This window comes from Scyliorhinus torazame, chromosome 19 (genome assembly GCF_047496885.1).
Source record: "Scyliorhinus torazame isolate Kashiwa2021f chromosome 19, sScyTor2.1, whole genome shotgun sequence".
Taxonomy (NCBI): Eukaryota; Metazoa; Chordata; class Chondrichthyes; order Carcharhiniformes; family Scyliorhinidae; genus Scyliorhinus; species Scyliorhinus torazame.
This window is the reverse complement of record NC_092725.1, coordinates 12,662,580-12,685,364: the sequence shown is the minus strand read 5'-3', so window position 1 is coordinate 12,685,364 and position 22,785 is coordinate 12,662,580. Positions and strand designations below refer to the sequence as shown.

General features: G+C 51.8%; 1 protein-coding gene across 1 annotated transcript in view; it reads right to left on the bottom strand.

Moving 5' to 3' along the window:
- LOC140395854 (uncharacterized) overlaps positions 1-22,785 on the bottom strand; it is a 197,274-nt gene that overhangs the window by 49,747 nt on the left and 124,742 nt on the right. Inside the window, exon 4 of the mRNA XM_072483944.1 lies at positions 2,346-2,595. Coding sequence (XP_072340045.1) covers positions 2,346-2,595 — 250 coding nt within the window. The remainder of the gene's footprint in view (positions 1-2,345; positions 2,596-22,785) is intronic.

Below are 22,785 nucleotides of genomic sequence, written 5' to 3'. Positions count from 1 at the left end.
CTAACCGAGGGATATGGAAACCAGAACTGTGCACAGTGCTCGCAATGTGGTCTAACCGAGGAATATGGAGACCGGAACTCTGTGCAGTGCTCCTAGTCTGGACTAACCGAAGGATATGGAGACCGGAACTGTGCACAGCGCTCCCAGTGTTCTCTCACTGAGGGATATGGAGACCAGAACTGAGCACAGTGCTCCATATGTGGTCTAACCGAGGGATATGGAGACCAGAACTGTGCACAGTGTTCCCAGTGTTGTCTAAGTGAGGGATATGGAGACCAGAACTGAGCACAGTGCTCCCAGTGTGGTCAACCCGATGGATATGGAGACCAGAACTTAGCACAGTGCTCCCAGTGTGGTCTAACCGAGGGATATGGAGACCAGAACTGTGCACAGTGCTCCCAGTGTAGTCTAACCGAGGGATATGGAGACCAGAACTGTGCACAGTGCTCCCAGTGTGGTCTAATCGAGGGATCTGGAGACCAGAACTGTGCACAATGCTCCCAGTGTGGTCTAACCGAGGGATATGGAGAACAGAACTGTGCGCAGTGCTCCCAGTGTGGTCTAACCGAAGGATATGGAGACCTGAACTGTGCAGTTCTCCCAGTGCGGTCTAACCAAGGGATATGGAGACCAGAACTGTGCGCAGTGCTCCCAGTGTGGTCTAACCGAAGGATATGGAGACCTGAACTGTGCACAGTTCTCCCATTACGGTCTAACCGAGGGATATGGAGACCAGAACTGTGCACAGTGCTCCCAGTGCGGTCTAACCGAAGGATATGGAGACCAGAACTGTGCACAGTTCTCCCAGTGTGGTCTAACCGAGGGATATGGAGACCAGAACTGTGCACAGTGCTCCCAGTGTGGTCTAACCGAAGGATATGGAGACCAGAACTGTGCACAGTTCTCCGAGTGTGGTCTAACCGAGGGAGATGGAGACCAGAACTGTGCACAGTGCTCCCAATGTGGTCTAATCGAGGGATCTGGAGACCAGAACTGTGCACAGTGCTCCCAGTGTGGTCTAACTGAGGGATATGGAGACCAGAACTGTGCACAGTGCTCCCAGTGTGGTCTAACTGAGGGATATGGAGTCCAGAACTGAGCACAGTGCTCCCAGTGTGGTCTAACCGAGCGATCTGGATACCAGAACTATGCACAGTGCTCCCAGTGTGGTCTAACTGAGGGATATGGAGTCCAGAACTGAGCACAGTGCTCCCAGTGTGGTCTAACCGAGGGATCTGGATACCAGAACTGTGCACAGTGCTCCCAGTGTAGTCTAACCGAGGGATATGGAGTCCAGAACTGTGCACAGTGCTCCCAGTGTGGTCTAACCGAGGGATCTGGAGACCAGAACTGTGCACAGTGCTCCCAGTGTGGTCTAACTGAGGGTTATGGAGACCAGAACTGTGCACAGTGCTCCCAGTGTGGTCTAACTGAGGGTTATGGAGACCAGAACTGTGCACAGTGCTCCCAGTGTGGTCTAACCGAGGGATATGGAGACCAGAACTGTGCACAGTGCTCCCAGTGTGGTCTAACTGAGGGATATGGAGACCAGAACTGTGCACAGTGCTCCCAGTGTGGTCTAAGCGAGGGATATGGAGACCAGAACTGTGCACAGTGCTCCCAGTGTAGTCTAACTGAGAGATATGGAGACCAGAACTGAGCACAGTGCTCCCAGTGTGGTCTAACTGAGGGATATGAAGACCAGAACTGTGCACAGTGCTCCCAGTGTGGTCTAAGCGAGGGATATGGAGACCAGAACTGAGCACAGTGCTCCCAGTGTGGTCTAAGCGAGGGATATGGAGACCAGAACTGAGCACAGTGCTCCCAGTGTGGTCTAACTGAGGGTTATGGAGACCAGAACTGTGCACAGTGCTCCCAGTGTGGTCTAACTGAGGTATATGGAGACCAGAACTGTGCACAGTGCTCCCAGTGTGGTCTAACCGAGGGTTATGGAGACCAGAACTGAGCACAGTGCTCCCAGTGTGGTCTAACTGAGGGATATGGAGACCAGAACTGTGCACAGTGCTCCCAGTGTGGTCTAACCGAGGGATATGGAGACCAGAACTGTGCACAGTCCTCCCAGTGTGGTCTAACCGAGGGATATGGAGACCAGAACTGTGCACAGTGCTCCCAGTGTGGTCTAAGCGAGGGATATGGAGACCAGAACTGTGCACAGTGCTCCCAGTGTGGTCTAAGCGAGGGATATGGATACCAGAACTGAGCACAGTGCTCCCCGTGTGGTCCAAACAATATTCCACACAATTCTCAGAGGGGTAGCTTATGACTGCATGAACTCTTCCGGCATTCCTTCAGCCTGGCCCAACCCTCAACCCAAGCACCCATACCATGGCAGATGCCGTCTTGCACGGGTCGCAGGGCGACGGGTGAGGTCTGTGCATCGGAGAATCGCTGAGGTACGGGTTCCTCCTCTTCGGAGTGAAGCGAGAGAGTCTGGGTGCAGACGGACTTGTTCCCCTCCAGCTCCCGGATTGCGAGGCCATAGAGTTCCAAAAGGCCGTACTGGGTCCAGTCCTCGGACAAGGGCATCTCAAGGTGGAAGAGCCGGGAGTCACATTCGTTGGCATCATCGGATTCCTGGAGTGAAGAAAAAAGTGGAGGAAACACCGGGAACACCCCACAGAACCATCACCGTGGCAATCATTACTCAAAACCAGAGCACTCACAACCAGCTGTTAGGAAATAGTGGAGGAAACTTTACTCTGTATCTAACCCCGTGCTGTACCTGTCCTGGGAGTGTTTGATGGGGACAGTGTAGAGGGAGCTTTAACCTGTATCAAACCCAGTGCTGTACCTGTCCTGGGAGTGTTTGATGCGGAAAGTGTAGAGGGAGCTTTACTCTGTATCTAACCCCGTGCTGTACCTGTCCTGGGAGTGTTTGATGGGGACAGTGTAGAGGGAGCTTTAACCTGTATCTAACCCCATGCTGTACCTGTCCTGGGAGTGTTTGATGGGTACAGTGTAGAGGGAGCTTTACTCTGTATCTAACCCCGTGCTGTACCTGTCCTGGGAGTGTTTGATGCGGAAAGTGTAGAGGGAGCTTTACTCTGTATCTAACCCGTGCTGCACCTGTCCTGGGAGTGTTTAATGGGGACAGTGTAGCGGGAGCTTTACTCTGTATCTAACCCCGTGCTGTACCTGTCCTGGGAGTGTTTGATGGGGACAGTGTAGAGCGAGCTTTCCTCTATATCTAACCCCGTGCTGAACCTGTCCTGGGAGTGTTTGATGGGGACAGTGTAGAGGGAGCTTTACTCTATATCTAACCCCGTGCTGTACCTGTCCTGGGAGTGTTTGATGGGGACAGTGTAGAGGGAGCTTTACTCTATATCTAACCCCGTGCTGTACCTGTCCTGGGAGTGTTTGATGGGGACAGTGTAGAGGGAGCTTTACTCTATATCTAACCCCGTGCTGTACCTGTCCTGGGAGTGTGTGATGGGGACAGTGTAGAGCGAGCTTTACTCTATATCTAACCCCGTGCTGTACCTGTCCTGGGAGTGTTTGATGGGGACAGTGTAGAGGGAGCTTTACTCTATACCTAACCCCGTGCTGTACCTGTCCTGGGAGTGTTTGATGGGGACAGTGTAGAGGGAGCTTTACTCTATATCTAACCCCGTGCTGTACCTGTCCTGGGAGTGTTTGATGGGGACAGTGTAGAGGAAGCTTTACTCTGTATCTAACCCGGTGATGTATCTGTCCTGGGAGTGTTTGATGGGGACAGTGTAGAGGGAGCTTTACACTGTATCTAACCCCGTGCTGAACCTGTCCTGGGAGTGTTTGATGGCAGTGTAGAGGGAGCTTTGCTCTGTATCAATCCCCGTGCTGAACCTGCCCTGAGAGTGTTTGATGGGGACAGTGTAGAGGGAGCTTTACTCTGTATCTAACCCCGTGCTGTACCTGTCATGGGAGTGTTTGATGAGGCAGTGTAGAGGTAGCTTTACTCTGTATCTAACCCCGTGCTGTACCTGTCCTGGGAGTGTTTGATGGGGACAGTGTAGACGGAGCTTTACTCTGTATCTAACCCCGTGCTGTACCTGTCCTGGGAGTGTTTGATGGGGACAGTGTAGAGGGAGCTTTACTCTGTATCGAACCCCGTGCTGTACCTGTCCTGGGAGTGTTTGATGGGGACAGTGTAGAGGGAGCTTTACTCTGTATCTAACCCCATGCTGTACCTGTCCTGGGAGTGTTTGATGGGGACAGTGTAGAGGGAGCTTTACTCTGTATCTAACCGTGCTGTACCTGTCCTGGGAGTGTTTGATGGGGACAGTGTAGAGCGAGCTTTTCTCTATATCTAACACCGTGCTCTACCTGTCCTGGGTGTATTTCATGGGGACAGTGTAGAGGGAGTTTCGCACTGTATCTAACCCCGTGCTGAACCTGTCCTGGGGGTGTTTGATGGGGACAGTGAAGAGGGAGCTTTACTCTGTATCTAACCCGTGCTGTACCTGTCCTGGGAGTGTTTGATGGGGACAGTGTAGAGGGTGCTTTACTCTGCATCTAACCCCGTGCTGTACCTGTCCTGGGTGTATTTGATGGGGACAGAGTAGAGGGAGTTTTACACTGTATCTAACCCCGTGCTTGACCTGGCCTGGGAGTGTTTGATGGGGACAGTGCAGAGGGAGCTTTACTCTGTATCTAACACCGTGCTGTACCTGTCCTGGGTGTGTTTGATGGGGCAGTGTAGAGGGAGCTTTACTCTGTATCTAACCGTGCTGTACCTGTCCTGGGAGTGTTTGATGGGGACAGTGCAGAGTGAGCTTTACTCTGTATCTAACCCTGTGCTGTTCCTGTCCTGGGAGTGTTTGATGGGGACAGTGTCGAGGGAGCTTTACTCTGCATCTATCCCCGTGCTGTACCTGTCCTGGGAGTGTTTCATGGGACAGTGTAGAGGGAACTTTACTCTGTATATAACCCCGTGCTGCACCTGTCCTGGGAGTGTTTGATGGGGACAGTGTAGAGGGAAATTTACTCTGTATCTAACCCCGTGCTCTACCTGTCCTGGGTGTATTAAATGGGGACAATGTGGAGGGAGTTTTACACTGTATCTAAACCAGTGCTGAACCTGTCCTGGGAGTGTTTGATGGCAGTGTAGAGGGAGCTTTGCTCTGTATCAATCCCCGTGCTGAACCTGCCCTGAGAGTGTTTGATGGGGACAGTGTAGAGGGAGCTTTACTCTGTGTCTAGCCGCATGCTGTACCTGTCCTGGGAGTGTTTGATGGGGACAGTGTAGAGGGAGCTTTACTCTGTATCTAACCGCGTGCTGTACCTGACCTGGGAGTGTTTGATGGGGACAGTGTAGAGGGAGCTTTACTCTGTATCGAACCCCGTGCTGTACCTGTCCTGGGAGTGTTTGATGGGGACAGTGTAGACGGAGATTTACTCTGTATCTAACCCCGTTCTGTACCTGTCCTGGGAATGTTTGATGGGGACAGTGTAGAGGGAGCTTTACTATGTATCTAACCCCATGCTGTACCTGTCCTGGGAGTGTTTGATGGGGACAGTGTAGACGGAGATTTACTCTGTATCTAACCCCGTTCTGTACCTGTCCTGGGAGTGTTTGATAGGGACAGTGTAGAGGGAGCATTACTCTGGATCTAACCCCATGCTGTACCTGTCCTGAGAGTATTTGATGGGGACAGTGTCGAGGGAGCTTTACTCTGTATCTAAATCCGTGCTGTACCTGTCCTGGGAGTGTTTGATGGGGACAGTCTAGAGGGAGCTTTACTCTGCATCTAACCCCGTGCTGTACCTGTCCTGGGAGTGTTTGATGGGGACAGTCTAGAGGGAGCTTTACTCTGCATCTAACCCCGTGCTGTACCTGTCCTGGGTGTATTTGATGGGGACAGTGTAGAGGGAGTTTTACACTGTATCTAACCCCGTGCTGGACCTGGCCTGGGAGTGTTTGATGGGGACAGTGCAGAGGGAGCTTTACTCTGTATCTAACACAGTGCTGTACCTGTCCTGGGAGTGTTTAATGGGGACAGTGCAGAGTGAGCTTTACTCTGTATCTAACCCTGTGCTGTACCTGTCCTGGGAGTGTTTGATGGGGCAGTGTAGAGGGAGCTTTACTCTGTATCTAACCCCATGCTGTACCTGTCCTGGGAGTGTTTGATGGGGACAGTGTAGAGGGAGCTTTACTCTGTATCTAACCCCGTGCTGTACCTGTCCTGGGAGTGTTTGATGGGGACAGTGCAGAGTGAGCTTTACTCTGTATCTAACCCTGTGCTGTTCCTGTCCTGGGAGTGTTTGATGGGGACAGTATAGAGGGAGCTTTACTCTGCATCTAACCCCGTGCTGTACCTGTCCTGGGTGTATTTGATGGGGACAGTGTAGAGGGAGTTTTACACTGTATCTAACCCCGTGCTGGACCTGGCCTGGGAGTGTTTGATGGGGACAGTGCAGAGGGAGCTTTTCTCTGTATCAAACCCCGTGTTGAACCTGTCCTGGGAGTGTTTGATGGGGACAGTGTAGAGGGAGCTTTACTCTGTATCTAACCCCGTGCTGTACCTGTCCTGGGAGTGTTTAATGGGTACAGTGTGGAGGGAGCTTTACTCTGTATCTAACCCCGTGCAAGCACCTGTCCTGGGAGTGTTTAATGGGACAGTGTAGAGGGAACTTTACTCTGCATCTAACCCCGTGCTCTACCTGTCCTGGGTGTATTTCATGGGGACAGTGTAGAGGGAGTTTTACTCTCTATCTAACCCCGTGCTGAACCTGTCCTGGGAGTGTTTGATGGCAGTGTAGAGGGAGCTTTACTCTGTATCAATCCCCGTGCTGAACCTGTCCTGGGAGTGTTTGATAGGGACAGTGTAGAGGGAGCATTACTCTGGATCTAACCCCATGCTGTACCTGTCCTGAGAGTGTTTGATAGGGACAGTGTAGAGGGAACTTTACTCTGTATCTAGCCCGGTGCTGTACCTGTCCGAGGAGTGTTTGAAGGTGACAGTGTAGAGGGAGCTTTACTCTGTATCTAGCCCCGTGCTGTACCTGTCCTGAGCATATTTGATGGGGCAGTGTAGAGGGAGCTTTACTCTGTATTTAACGCCGTGCTGTACCTGTCCTGGGAGTGTTTGATGGGGACAGTGGAGAGGGAGCTTTACTCTGTATCTAACCCCGTGCTGTACCTGTCCTGGAAGTGTTTGATGGGGACAGTGTAGAGGGAGCTTTACTCTGTATCTAACCCCGTGCTGTACCTGTCCTGGGAGTGTTTGATGGGGACAGTGAAGAGGGAGCTTTACTCTGTATCTAACCCCGTGCTGTACCTGTCCTGGGAGTGTTTGATGGGGAAAGTGTAGACGGAGCTTTACTCTGTATCTAACCCCGTGCTGTTCCTGCCCTGGAGTGTTTGATGGGGACAGTGTAGAGGGAGCTTTACTCTGTATCTAACCCCGTGCTGTACCTGTCCTGGGAGTGTTTGATGGGGACAGCGTAGACGGAGCTTTACTCTGGATCTAACCCCGTGCTGTACCTGTCCTGGGAGTGTTTGATGGGGACAGTGTAGACGGAGCTTTACTCTGTATCTAACCCCGTGCTGTGCCTGCCCTGGAGTGTTTGATGGGGACAGTTTAGAGGGAGGTTTACTCTGTATCTAACCCCGTGCTGTACCTGTCCTGGGAGTGTTTGATTTGGACAGTGTAGAGGGAGCTTTTCTCTGTATCTAACCCCATGCTGTACCTGTCCTGGGAGTGTTTGATGGGGACAGCGTAGACGGAGCTTTACTCTGGATCTAACCCCGTGCTGTACCTGTCCTGGGAGTGTTTAATGGGGACAGTGTAGCGGGAGCTGTACTCTGTATCTAACCCCGTGCTGTACCTGTCCTGGGAGTGTTTGATGGGGACAGTGTAGACGGAGCTTTACTCTGTATCTAACCCCGTGCTGTACCTGCCCTGGGAGTGTTTGATGGGGACAGTGTAGAGGGAGCTTTACTCTGTATCTAACCCCGTGCTGTACCTGTCCTGGGAGTGTTTGATGTGGACAGTGTAGAGGGAGCTTTTCTCTGGATCTAACCCCGTGCTGTACCTGTCCTGGGAGTGTTTAATGGGGACAGTGTAGCGGGAGCTTTACTCTGTATCTAACCCCGTGCTGTACCTGTCCTGGGAGTGTTAGATGGGGACAGTGTAGAGGGAGGTTTACTCTGTATCTAACTCCGTGCTGTACCTGTCCTGGGAGTGTTTGATGGGGACAGTGTAGACGGAGCTTTACTCTGTATCTAACCCCGTGCTGTACCTGCCCTGGAGTGTTTGATGGGGACAGTGTAGAGGGAGGTTTACTCTGTATCTAACTCCGTGCTGTACCTGTCCTGGGAGTGTTTGATGGGGACAGTGTAGACGGAGCTTTACTCTGTATCTAACCCCGTGCTGTACCTGCCCTGGAGTGTTTGATGGGGACAGTGTAGAGGGAGCTTTACTCTGTATCTAACCCCGTGCTGTACCTGTCCTGGGAGTGTTTGATGGGGACAGTGTAGAGGGAGCTTTACCCTGTATCTAACCCCGTGCTGTACCTGTCCTGGGAGTGTTTGATGGGGACAGTGTCGAGGGAGCTTTACTCTGCATCTAACCCCGTGCTGTACCTGTCCTGGGTGTATTTGATGGGGACAGTGTAGAGGGAGTTTTACACTGTATCTAACCCCGTGCTGGACCTGGCCTGGGAGTGTTTGATGGGGACAGTGCAGAGGGAGATTTTCTCTGTATCAAACCCCGTGTTGAACCTGTCCTGGGAGTGTTTGATGGGGACAGTGTAGAGGGAGCTTTACTCTGTATCTAACCCCGTGCTGTACCTGTCCTGGGAGTGTTTAATGGGTACAGTGTGGAGGGAGCTTTACTCTGTATCTAACCCCGTGCAAGCACCTGTCCTGGGAGTGTTTGATGGGACAGTGTAGAGGGAACTTTACTCTGCATCTAACCACGTGCTGTACCTGTCCTGGGTGTATTTCATGGGGACAGTGTAGAGGGAGTTTTACTCTCTATCTAACCCCGTGCTGAACCTGTCCTGGGAGTGTTTGATGGCAGTGTAGAGGGAGCTTTACTCTGTATCAATCCCCGTGCTGAACCTGTCCTGGGAGTGTTTGATAGGGACAGTGTAGAGGGAGCATTACTCTGGATCTAACCCCATGCTGTACCTGTCCTGAGAGTGTTTGATAGGGACAGTGTAGAGGGAACTTTACTCTGTATCTAGCCCGGTGCTGTTCCTGTCCGAGGAGTGTTTGAAGGTGACAGTGTAGAGGGAGCTTTACTCTGTATCTAGCCCCGTGCTGTACCTGTCCTGAGCGTATTTGATGGGGACAGTGTAGAGGGAGCTTTACTCTGTATCTAACCCCGTGCTGTACCTGTCCTGGGAGTGTTTGATGGGGACAGTGGAGAGGGAGCTTTCCTCTGTATCTAACCCGTGCTGTACCTGTCCTGGGAGTGTTTGATGGGGAAAGTGTAGACGGAGCTTTACTCTGTATCTAACCCCGTGCTGTTCCTGCCCTGGAGTGTTTGATGGGGACAGTGTAGAGGGAGCTTTACTCTGTATCTAACCCCGTGCTGTACCTGTCCTGGGAGTGTTTGATGGGGACAGCGTAGACGGAGCCTTACTCTGGATCTAACCCCGTGCTGTACCAGTCCTGGGAGTGTTTAATGGGGACAGTGTAGCGGGTGCTTTACTCTGTATCTAACCCCGTGCTGTACCTGTCCTGGGAGTGTTTGATGGGGACAGTGTAGAGGGAGCTTTACTCTGTATCTAACACCGTGCTGTACCTGTCCTGGGAGTGTTTGATGGGGACAGTGTAGACGGAGCTTTACTCTGTATCTAACCCCGTGCTGTACCTGCCCTGGAGTGTTTGATGGGGACAGTTTAGAGGGAGGTTTACTCTGTATCTAACCCCGTGCTGTACCTGTCCTGGGAGTGTTTGATGTGGACAGTGTAGAGGGAGCTTTTCTCTGTATCTAACCCCATGCTGTACCTGTCCTGGGAGTGTTTGATGGGGACAGCGTAGACGGAGCTTTACTCTGGATCTAACCCCGTGCTGTACCTGTCCTGGGAGTGTTTAATGGGGACAGTGTAGCGGGAGCTTTACTCTGTATCTAACCCCGTGCTGTACCTGTCCTGGGAGTGTTTGATGGGGACAGTGTAGACGGAGCTTTACTCTGTATCTAACCCCGTGCTGTACCTGCCCTGGGAGTGTTTGATGGGGACAGTGTAGAGGGAGCTTTACTCTGTATCTAACCCCGTGCTGTACCTGTCCTGGGAGTGTTTGATGTGGACAGTGTAGAGGGAGCTTTTCTCTGGATCTAACCCCGTGCTGTACCTGTCCTGGGAGTGTTTAATGGGGACAGTGTAGCGGGAGCTTTACTCTGTATCTTACCCCATGCTGTACCTGTCCTGAGAGTATTTGATGGGGACAGTGTAGAGGGGGCTTTACTCTGTATATAACCCCATGCTGTACCTATCCTGGGAGTGTTTGATGGGGCAGTGTAGAGGGAGCTTTACTCTGTATCTAACCGTGCTGTACCTGTCCTGGGAGTGTTTGATGGGGACAGTGCAGAGTGAGCTTTACTCTGTATCTTACCCCATGCTGTACCTGTCCTGAGAGTATTTGATGGGGACAGTGTAGAGGGGGCATTACTCTGTATTTAACGCCGTGCTGTACCTGTCCTGGGAGTGTTTGATGGGGACAGTGTAGAGGGAGCTTTACTCTGTATCGAACCCCGTGCTGTACCTATCATGGGAGTGTTTGATGGGGACAGTGTAGAGGGAGCTTTACTCTGTATCTAACCCCGTGCTGTACCTGTCCTGGGAGTGTTTGATGGGGACAGTGTAGAGGGAGCTTTTCTCTGTATCTAACCCCATGCTGTACCTGTCCTGGGAGTGTTTGATGGGGCAGTGTAGAGGGAGCTTTACTCTGTATCTAACCGTGCTGTACCTGTCCTGGGAGTGTTTGATGGGGACAGTGTAGAGGGAGCTTTACTCTGTATCTAACCCCGTGCTGTACCTGTCCTGGGAGTGTTTAATGGGTACAGTGTGGAGGGAGCTTTACTCTGTATCTAACCCCGTGCAAGCACCTGTCCTGGGAGTGTTTGATGGGACAGTGTAGAGGGAACTTTACTCTGTATCTAACCCCGTGCTGCACCTGTCCTGGGTGTATTTCATGGGGACAGTGTAGAGGGAGTGTTACTCTCTATCTAACCCCGTGCTGAACCTGTCCTGGGAGTGTTTGATGGCAGTGAAGAGGGAGCTTTACTCTGTATCAATCCCCGTGCTGAACCTGTCCTGGGAGTGTTTGATAGGGACAGTGTAGAGGGAGCATTACTCTGGATCTAACCCCATGCTGTACCTGTCCTGAGAGTGTTTGATAGGGACAGTGTAGAGGGAACTTTACTCTGTATCTAACCCGGTGCTGTACCTGTCCGAGGAGTGTTTGAAGGTGACAGTGGAGAGGGAGCTTTACTCTGTATCTAGCCCCGTGCTGTACCTGTCCTGAGCGTATTTGATGGGGACAGTGTAGAGGGAGCTTTACTCTGTATCTAACCCCGTGCTGTACATGTCCTGGGAGTGTTTGATGGGGACAGTGTAGAGGGAGCTTTACTCTGTATCTAACCCCGTGCTGTACCTGTCCTGGGAGTGTTTGATGGGGACAGTGGAGAGGGAGCTTTACTCTGTATCTAACCCGTGCTGTACCTGTCCTGGGAGTGTTTGATGGGGACAGTGTAGACGGAGCTTTACTCTGTATCTAACCCCGTGCTGTTCCTGCCCTGGAGTCTTTGATGGGGACAGTGTAGAGGGAGCTTTACTCTGTATCTAACCCCGTGCTGTACCTGCCCTGGGAGTGTTTAATGGGGACAGTGTAGAGGGAGCTTTACTCTGTATCTAACCCTGTGCTGTACCTGTCCTGGGAGTGTTTGATGGGGACAGTGTAGAGGGAGCTTTACTCTGGATCTAACCCCATGCTGTACCTGTCCTGGGAGTGTTTGATGGGGTCAGTGCAGAGTGAGCTTTACTCTGTATCTAACCCTGTGCTGTTCCTGTCCTGGGAGTGTTTGATGGGGACAGTGTAGAGGGAGCTTTACTCTGCATCTAACCCCGTGCTGTACCTGTCCTGGGTGTATTTGATGGGGACAGTGTAGAGGGAGTTTTACACTGTATCTAACCCCGTGCTGGACCTGGCCTGGGAGTGTTTGATGGGGACAGTGCAGAGGGAGCTTTTCTCTGTATCAAACCCCGTGTTGAACCTGTCCTGGGAGTGTTTGATGGGGACAGTGTGGAGGGAGCTTTACTCTGTATCTAACCCCGTGCAAGCACCTGTCCTGGGAGTGTTTGATGGGACAGTGTAGAGGGAACTTTACTCTGTATCTAACCCCGTGCTGCACCTGTCCTGGGTGTATTTCATGGGGACAGTGTAGAGGGAGTTTTACTCTCTATCTAACCCCGTGCTGAACCTGTTCTGGGAGTGTTTGATGGCAGTGTAGAGGGAGCTTTACTCTGTATCAATCCCCGTGCTGAACCTGTCCTGGGAGTGTTTGATAGGGACAGTGTAGAGGGAGCATTACTCTGGATCTAACCCCATGCTGTACCTGTCCTGAGAGTGTTTGATAGGGACAGTGTAGAGGGAACTTTACTCTGCATCTAACCCGGTGCTGTACCTGTCCGAGGAGTGTTTGAAGGTGACAGTGTAGAGGGAGCTTTACTCTGTATCTAGCCCCGTGCTGTACCTGTCCTGGGAGTGTTTGATGGGGACAGTGTAGAGGGAGCTTTACTCTGTATCTAACCCCGTGCTGTACCTGTCCTGGGAGTGTTTGATGGGGACAGTGGAGAGGGAGCTTTACTCTGTATCTAACCCGTGCTGTACCTGTCCTGGGAGTGTTTGATGGGGACAGTGTAGATGGAGCTTTACTCTGTATCTAACCCCGTGCTGTTCCTGCCCTGGAGTGTTTGATGGGGACAGTGTAGAGGGAGCTTTACTCTGTATCTAACCCCGTGCTGTACCTGTCCTGGGAGTGTTTGATGGGGACAGCGTAGACGGAGCTTTACTCTGGATCTAACCCCGTGCTGTACCAGTCCTGGGAGTGTTTAATGGGCACAGTGTAGCGGGAGCTTTACTCTGTATCTAACCCCGTGCTGTACCTGTCCTGGGAGTGTTTGATGGGGACAGTGTAGAGGGAGCTTTACTCTGTATCTAACACCGTGCTGTACCTCTCCTGGGAGTGTTTGATGGGGACAGTGTAGACGGAGCTTTACTCTGTATCTAACCCCGTGCTGTACCTGTCCTGGGAGTGTTTGATGGGGACAGTGTAGACGGAGCTTTACTCTGTATCTAACCCCGTGCTGTACCTGCCCTGGGAGTGTTTGATGGGGACAGTGTAGAGGGAGCTTTACTCTGTATCTAACCCCCTGCTGTACCTGTCCTGGGAGTGTTTGATGTGGACAGTGTAGAGGGAGCTTTTCTCTGGATCTAACCCCGTGCTGTACCTGTCCTGGGAGTGTTTAATGGGGACAGTGTAGCGGGAGCTTTACTCTGTATCTAACCCCGTGCTGTACCTGTCCTGGGAGTGTTAGATGGGGACAGTGTAGAGGGAGGTTTACTCTGTATCTAACTCCGTGCTGTACCTGTCCTGGGAGTGTTTGATGGGGACAGTGTAGACGGAGCTTTACTCTGTATATAACCCCGTGCTGTACCTGCCCTGGAGTGTTTGATGGGGACAGTGTAGAGGGAGCTTTACTCTGTATCTAACCCCGTGCTGTACCTGTCCTGGGAGTGTTTGATGGGGACAGTCTAGAGGGAGCTTTACCCTGTATCTAACCCCATGCTGTACCTATCCTTGGAGTGTTTGATGGGGACAGGGTAGACGGAGCTTTACTCTGGATCTAACCCCGTGCTGTACCTGTCCTGGGAGTGTTTAATGGGGACAGTGTAGCGGGAGCTTTACTCGCTATCTAACCCCGTGCTGTACCTGTCCTGGGAGTGTTTGATGGGGACAGTGTAGAGGGAACTTTACTCTGTATCTAACCCCATGCTGTACCTGTCCTGGGAGTGTTTGATGGGGACAGTGTAGAGGGAACTTTACTCTGTATCTAACCCCGTGCTGCACCTGTCCTGGGAGTGTTTGATGGCAGTGTAGAGGGAGCTTTACTCTGTATCAATCCCCGTGCTGAACCTGTCCTGGGAGTGTTTGATAGGGACAGTGTAGTGGGAGCATTACTCTGGATCTAACCCCATGCTGTACCTGTCCTGAGAGTGTTTGATAGGGACAGTGTAGAGGGAACTTTACTCTGTATCTAACCCGGTGCTGTACCTGTCCGAGGAGTGTTTGATGGGGACAGTGTAGAGGGAGCTTTACTCTGTATCTATCCCAGTGCTGTACCTGTCCTGGGAGTGTTTGATGGGGACAGTGTAGAGGGAGCTTTACTCTGTATCTAGCCCCGTGCTGTACCTGTCCTGAGCGTATTTGATGGGGACAGTGTAGAGGGAGCTTTACTCTGTATCTAACCCCGTGCTGTACCTGTCCTGCGAGTGTTTGATGGGGACAGTGTAGAGGGAGCTTTACTCTGTATCTAACCCCGTGCTGTACCTGTCCTGGGAGTGTTTGATGGGGACAGTGGAGAGGGAGCTTTACTCTGTATCTAACCCGTGCTGTACCTGTCCTGGGAGTGTTTGATGGGGACAGTGTAGACGGAGCTTTACTCTGTATCTAACCCCGTGCTGTTCCTGCCCTGGAGTGTTTGATGGGGACAGTGTAGAGGGAGCTTTACTCTGTATCTAACCCCGTGCTGTACCTGTCCTGGGAGTGTTTAATGGGGACAGTGTAGAGGGAGCTTTACTCTGTATCTAACCCAGTGCTGTACCTGTCCTGGGAGTGTTTGATGGGGACAGTGTAGAGGGAGCTTTACTCTGGATCTAACCCCATGCTGTACCTGTCCTGGGAGTGTTTGATGGGGCAGTGTAGAGGGAGCTTTACTCTGTATCTAACCGTGCTGTACCTGTCCTGGGAGTGTTTGATGGGGTCAGTGCAGAGTGAGCTTTACTCTGTATCTAACCCTGTGCTGTTCCTGTCCTGGGAGTGTTTGATGGGGACAGTGTAGAGGGAGCTTTACTCTGCATCTAACCCCGTGCTGTACCTGTCCTGGGTGTATTTGATGGGGACAGTGTAGAGGGAGTTTTACACTGTATCTAACCCCGTGCTGGACCTGGCCTGGGAGTGTTTGATGGGGACAGTGCAGAGGGAGCTTTTCTCTGTATCAAACCCCGTGTTGAACCTGTCCTGGGAGTGTTTGATGGGGACAGTGTAGAGGGAGCTTTACTCTGTACCTAACCCCGTGCTGTACCTGTCCTGGGAGTGTTTAATGGGTACAGTGTGGAGGGAGCTTTACTCTGTATCTAACCCCGTGCAAGCACCTGTCCTGGGAGTGTTTGATGGGACAGTGTAGAGGGAACTTTACTCTGTATCTAACCCCGTGCTGCACCTGTCCTGGGTGTATTTCATGGGGACAGTGTAGAGGGAGTTTTACTCTCTATCTAACCCCGTGCTGAACCTGTTCTGGGAGTGTTTGATGGCAGTGTAGAGGGAGCTTTACTCTGTATCAATCCCCGTGCTGAACCTGTCCTGGGAGTGTTTGATAGGGACAGTGTAGAGGGAGCATTACTCTGGATCTAACCCCATGCTGTACCTGTCCTGAGAGTGTTTGATAGGGACAGTGTAGAGGGAACTTTACTCTGTATCTAACCCGGTGCTGTACCTGTCCGAGGAGTGTTTGAAGGTGACAGTGTAGAGGGAGCTTTACTCTGTATCTAGCCCCGTGCTGTACCTGTCCTGGGAGTGTTTGATGGGGACAGTGTAGAGGGAGCTTTACTCTGTATCTAATCCCGTGCTGTACCTGTCCTGGGAGTGTTTGATGGGGACAGTGGAGAGGGAGCTTTACTCTGTATCTAACCCGTGCTGTACCTGTCCTGGGAGTGTTTGATGGGGACAGTGTAGATGGAGCTTTACTCTGTATCTAACCCCGTGCTGTTCCTGCCCTGGAGTGTTTGATGGGGACAGTGTAGAGGGAGCTTTACTCTGTATCTAACCCCGTGCTGTACCTGTCCTGGGAGTGTTTGATGGGGACAGCGTAGACGGAGCTTTACTCTGGATCTAACCCCGTGCTGTACCAGTCCTGGGAGTGTTTAATGGGCACAGTGTAGCGGGAGCTTTACTCTGTATCTAACCCCGTGCTGTACCTGTCCTGGGAGTGTTTGATGGGGACAGTGTAGAGGGAGCTTTACTCTGTATCTAACACCGTGCTGTACCTGTCCTGGGAGTGTTTGATGGGGACAGTGTAGACGGAGCTTTACTCTGTATCTAACCCCGTGCTGTACCTGTCCTGGGAGTGTTTGATGGGGACACTGTAGACGGAGCTTTACTCTGTATCTAACCCCGTGCTGTACCTGCCCTGGGAGTGTTTGATGGGGACAGTGTAGAGGGAGCTTTACTCTGTATCTAACCCCGTGCTGTACCTGTCCTGGGAGTGTTTGATGTGGACAGTGTAGAGGGAGCTTTTCTCTGGATCTAACCCCGTGCTGTACCTGTCCTGGGAGTGTTTAATGGGGACAGTGTAGCGGGAGCTTTACTCTGTATCTAACCCCGTGCTGTACCTGTCCTGGGAGTGTTAGATGGGGACAGTGTAGAGGGAGGTTTACTCTGTATCTAACTCCGTGCTGTACCTGTCCTGGGAGTGTTTGATGGGGACAGTGTAGACGGAGCTTTACTCTGTATCTAACCCCGTGCTGTACCTGCCCTGGAGTGTTTGATGGGGACAGTGTAGAGGGAGCTTTACTCTGTATCTAACCCCGTGCTGTACCTGTCCTGGGAGTGTTTGATGGGGACAGTGTAGAGGGAGCTTTACCCTGTATCTAACCCCATGCTGTACCTGTCCTTGGAGTGTTTGATGGGGACAGGGTAGACGGAGCTTTACTCTGGATCTAACCCCGTGCTGTACCTGTCCTGGGAGTGTTTAATGGGGACAATGTAGCGGGAGCTTTACTCTCTATCTAACCCCGTGCTGTACCTGTCCTGGGAGTGTTTGATGCGTACAGTGTAGAGGGAGCTTTACTCTGTATCTAACCCCGTGCTGTACCTGTCCTGGGAGTGCTTGATGGGGACAGTGTTGTGGGAGATTTACTCTGTATCTAACACCGTGCTGTACCTGTCCTGGGACTGTTTGATGGGGACAGTGTAGAGCGAGCTTTACTCAGTAACTAACCCCGTGCTGTACCTGTCCTGGGAGTGTTTGATGGGGACAGTGTAGAGGGAGCTTTACTCTGTATCTAACCCCGTGCTGTACCTGTCCTGGGAGTGTTTGATGGGGACAGTGTATAGGGAGAATTACTCTGTATCTAACCGTGCTGTACATGTCGTGGGAGTGTCTGATGGGGACAGTGCAGAGGGAGCTTTACTCTGTATCTAACCCTGTGCTGTTCCTGTCCTGGGAGTGTTTGATGGGGACAGTGTAGAGGGAGCGTTACTCTGTATCTAACCCCGTGCTGTACCTGTCCTGGGAGTGTTTGATGGGGACAGTGTAGAGGGAGCTTTACTCTGTATCTAACCCCGTGCTGTACCTGTCCTGGGAGTGTTTGATGGGGACAGCGTAGACGGAGCTTTACTCTGGATCTAAGCCCGTGCTGTACCTGTCCTGGGAGTGTTTGATGGGGACAGTGTAGTGGGAGTTTTACACTGTATCAAACCCCGTGCTGTACCTGTCCTGGGTGTGTTTGATGGGGACAGTGTAGAGGGAGCTTTACTCTGTATTTAACCCCATGCTGTACCTGTCCTGGGAGTGTTTGATGGGGACAGTGTAGAGGGAACTTTACTCTGTATCTAACCCCATGCTGTACCTGTCCTGGGAGTGTTTGATGGGGACAGTGTAGAGGGAACTTTACTCTGTATCTAACCCCGTGCTGCACCTGTCCTGGGAGTGTTTGATGGGGACAGTGTAGAGGGAACTTTAATCTGTATCTAACCCCGTGCTGTACCTGTCCTGGGAGTGTTTGATGGGGACAGTGTAGAGGGAGCTTTACTCTGTATCTAACCCCGTGCTGTACCTGTCCTGGGAGTGTTTGATGGGGACAGAGTAGAGGGAGCTTTACTCTGTATCTAACCCCGTGCTGTACCTGTCCTGGGAGTGTTTGATGGGGACAGTGTAGAGGGAGCTTTACTCTGTATCTAACCCCGTGCTGTACCTGTCCTGGGAGTGTTTGATGGGGACAGTGTAGAGGGAACTTTACTCTGTATCTAACCCCGTGCTGTACCTGTCCTGGGAGTGTTTGATGGGGACAGCGTAGACGGAGCTTTACTCTGGATCTAACCCCGTGCTGTACCTGTCCTGGGAGTGTTTGATGGGGACAGTGTAGCGGGAGTTTTACACTGTATCAAACCCCGTGCTGTACCTGTCCTGGGAGTGTTTGATGGGGACAGTGTAGAGGGAGCTTTACTCTGTATCTAACCCCGTGCTGTACCTGTCCTGGGAGTGTTTGATGGGGACAGTGCAGAGTGAGCTTTACTCTGTATCTAACCCTGTGCTGTTCCTGTCCTGGGAGTGTTTAATGGGGACAGTGTAGAGGGAGCTTTACCCTGCATCTAACCCCGTGCTGTAACTGTCCTGGGTGTATTTATGGGGACAGTGTAGAGGGAGTTTTACACTGTATCGAACCCCGTGCTGGACCTGGCCTGGGAGTGTTTGATGGGGACAGTGCTGAGGGAGCTTTTCTCTGCATCAAACCCCGTGTTGAACCTGTCCTGGGAGTGTTTGATGGGGACAGTGCAGAGGGAGCTTTACTCTGTATCTAACCCCGTGCTGTACCTGTCCTGGGAGTGTTTAATGGGTACAGTGTGGAGGGAGCTTTACTCTGTACCTAACCCCGTGCAAGCACCTGTCCTGGGAGTGTTTGATGGGACAGTAGAGGGAACTTTACTCTGTATCTAACCCCGTGCTGCACCTGTCCTGGGTGTATTTCATGGGGACAGTGTAGAGGGAGTTTTACTCTCTATCTAACCCCGTGCTGAACCTGTCCTGGGAGTGTTTGATGGCAGTGTAGAGGGAGCTTTACTCTGTATCAATCCCCGTGCTGAACCTGTCCTGGGAGTGTTTGATAGGGACAGTGTAGAGAGAGCATTACTCTGGATCTAACCCCATTCTGTACCTGTCCTGAGAGTGTTTGATAGGGACAGTGTAGAGGGAACTTTACTCTGTATCTAACCCGGTGCTGTACCTGTCCTAGGAGTGTTTGAAGGTGACAGTGTAGAGGGAGCTTTACTCTGTATCTAACCCAGTGCTGTACCTGTCCTGGGAGTGTTTGATGGGGACAGTGTAGTGGGAGCTTTACTCTGTATCTAACCCCGTGCTGTACCTGTCCTGGGAGTGTTTGATGGGGACAGTGGAGAGGGAGCTTTACTCTGTATCTGACCCGTGCTGTACCTGTCCTGGGAGCGTTTGATGGGGACAGTGTAGACGGAGCTTTACTCTGTATCTAACCCCGTGCTGTTCCTGCCCTGGAGTGTTTGATGGGGACAGTGTAGAGGGAGCTTTACTCTGTATCTAACCCCGTGCTGTACCTGTCCTGGGAGTGTTTGATGGGGACAGTGTAGAGGGAGCTTTACTCTGTATCTAACCCCGTGCTGTACCTGTCCTGGGAGTGTTTGATGGGGACAGAGTAGAGGGAGCTCTACTCTGTATCTAACCCCGTGCTGTACCTGTCCTGGGAGTGTTTGATGGGGACAGTGTAGAGGGAACTTTACTCTGTATCTAACCCCGTGCTGTACCTGTCCTGGGAGTGTTTGATGGGGACAGCGTAGACGGAGCTTTACTCTGGATCTAACCCCGTGCTGTACCTGTCCTGGGAGTGTTTGATGGGGACAGTGTAGAGGGAGTTTTACACTGTATCAAACCCCGTGCTGTACCTGTCCTGGGAGTGTTTGATGGGGACAGTGTAGAGGGAGCTTTACTCTGTATCTAACCCCGTGCTGTACCTGTCCTGGGAGTGTTTAATGGGGACAGTGTAGAGGGAGCTTTACTCTGCATCTAACCCCGTGCTGTACCTGTCCTGGGTGTATTTATGGGGACAGTGTAGAGGGAGTTTTACACTGTATCGAACCCCGTGCTCGACCTGGCCTGGGAGTGTTTGATGGGGACAGTGCTGAGGGAGCTTTTCTCTGTATCAAACCCCGTGTTGAACCTGTCCTGGGAGTGTTTGATGGGGACATTGTAGAGGGAGCTTTACTCTGTATCTAACCCCGTGCTGTACCTGTCCTGGGAGTGTTTAATGGGTACAGTGTGGAGGGAGCTTTACTCTGTATCTAACCCCGTGCAAGCACCTGTCCTGGGAGTGTTTGATGGGACAGTAGAGGGAACTTTACTCTGTATCTAACCCCGTGCTGCACCTGTCCAGGGTGTATTTCATGGGGACAGTGTAGAGGGATTTTTACTCTCTATCTAACCCCGTGCTGAACCTGTCCTGGGAGTGTTTGATGGCAGTGTAGAGGGAGCTTTACTCTGTATCAATCCCCGTGCTGAACCTGTCCTGGGAGTGTTTGATAGGGACAGTGTAGAGGGAGCATTACTCTGGATCTAACCCCATTCTGTACCTGTCCTGAGAGTGTTTGATAGGGACAGTGTAGAGGGAACTTTACTCTGTATCTAACCCGGTGCTGTACCTGTCCTAGGAGTGTTTGAAGGTGACAGTGTAGAGGGAGCTTTACTCTGTATCTAACCCACTGCTGTACCTGTCCTGGGAGTGTTTGATGGGGACAGTGTAGTGGGAGCTTTACTCTGTATCTAAACCCGTGCTGTACCTGTCCTGGGAGTGTTTGATGGGGACAGTGGAGAGGGAGCTTTACTCTGTATCTAACCCGTGCTGTACCTGTCCTGGGAGTGTTTGATGGGGACAGTGTAGACGGAGCTTTACTCTGTATCTAACCCCGTGCTGTTCCTGCCCTGGAGTGTTTGATGGGGACAGTGTAGAGGGAGCTTTACTCTGTATCTAACCCCGTGCTGTACCTGTCCTGGGAGTGTTTGATGGGGACAGCGCAGACGGAGCTTTACATTGGATCTAACCCCGTGCTGTACCTGTCCTGGGAGTGTTTAATGGGGACAGTGTAGCTGGAGCTTTACTCTGTATCTAACCCCGTGCTGTACCTGTCCTGGGACTGTTTGATGGGGACAGTGTAGAGGGAGCTTTACTCTGTATCTAACCCCGTGATGTACCTGTCCTGGGAGTGTTTGATGGGGACAGTGTAGACGGAGCTTAACTCTGTATCTAACCCCGTGCTGTACCTGCCCCAGAGTGTTTGATGGGGACAGTGTAGAGGGAGGTTTCCTCTGTATCTAACCCCGTGCTGTACCTGTCCTGGGAGTGTTTGATGTGGACAGTGTAGAGGGAGCTTTACTCTGTATCTAACCCCATGCTGTACCTGTCCTGGGAGTGTTTGATGGGGACAGCGTAGACGGAGCTTTACTCTGGATCTAACCCCGTGCTGTACCTGTCCTGGGAGTGTTTAATGGGGACAGTGTAGCGGGAGCTTTACTCTGTATCTAACCCCGTGCTGTATCTGTCCTGGGAGTGGTTGATGGGGACAGTGTAGACGAAGCTTTACTCTGTATCTAACCCCGTGCTGTACCTGCCCTGGGAGTGTTTGATGGGGACAGTGTAGAGGGAGCTTTACTCTGTATCTAACCCCGTGCTGTACCTGTCCTGGGAGTGTTTGATGTGGACAGTGTAGAGGGAGCTTTTCTGTGGATCTAACCCCGTGCTGTACCTGTCCTGGGAGTGTTTAATGGGGACAGTGTAGCGGGAGCTTTACTCTGTATCTAACCCCGTGCTGTACCTGTCCTGGGAGTGTTAGATGGGGACAGTGTAGAGGGAGGTTTATTCTGTATCTAACTCCGTGCTGTACCTGTCCTGGGATTGTTTGATGGGGACAGTGTAGACGGAGCTTTACTCTGTATCTAACCCCGTGCTGTACCTGTCCTGGGAGTGCTTGATGGGGACAGTGTTGTGGGAGTTTTACTCTGTATCTAACCCCGTGCTGTACCTGTCCTGGGACTGTTTGATGGGGACAGTGTAGAGCGAGCTTTACTCAGTATCTTACCCCGTGCTGTACCTGTCCTGGGAGTGTTTGATGGGGACAGTGTAGAGGGAGCTTTACTCTGTATCTAACCCCGTGCTGTACCTGTCCTGGGAGTGTTTGATGGGGACAGTGTAGAGGGAGAGTTACTCTGTATCTAACCGTGCTGTACATGTCCTGGGATGTTTGATGGGGACAGTGCAGAGGGAGCTTTACTCTGTATCTAACCCAGTGCTGTTCCTGTCCTGGGAGTGTTTGATGGGGACAGTGTAGAGGGAGCTTTGCTCTGTATCTAACCCCGTGCAGTACCTGTCCTGGGAGTGTTTGATGGGGACAGTGTAGAGGGAGCTTTACACTGTATCTAACCCCGTGCTGTACCTGTCCTGGGAGTGTTTGATGGGGACAGCGTAGACGGAGCTTTACTCTGGATCTAACCCCGTGCTGTACCTGTCCTGGGAGTGTTTGATGGGGACACTGTAGAGGGAGTTTAACACTGCATCAAACCCCGTGCTGTACCTGTCCTGGGAGTGTTTGATGGGGACAGTGTAGAGCGAGCTTTACTCTGTATCTAACCCCGTGCTGTACCTGTCCTGGGAGTGTTTGATGGGGACAGTGTAGAGGGAACTTTACTCTGTATCTAACCCCGTGCTGTACCTGTCCTGGGAGTGTTTGATGGGGACAGTGTAGAGGGAACTTTACT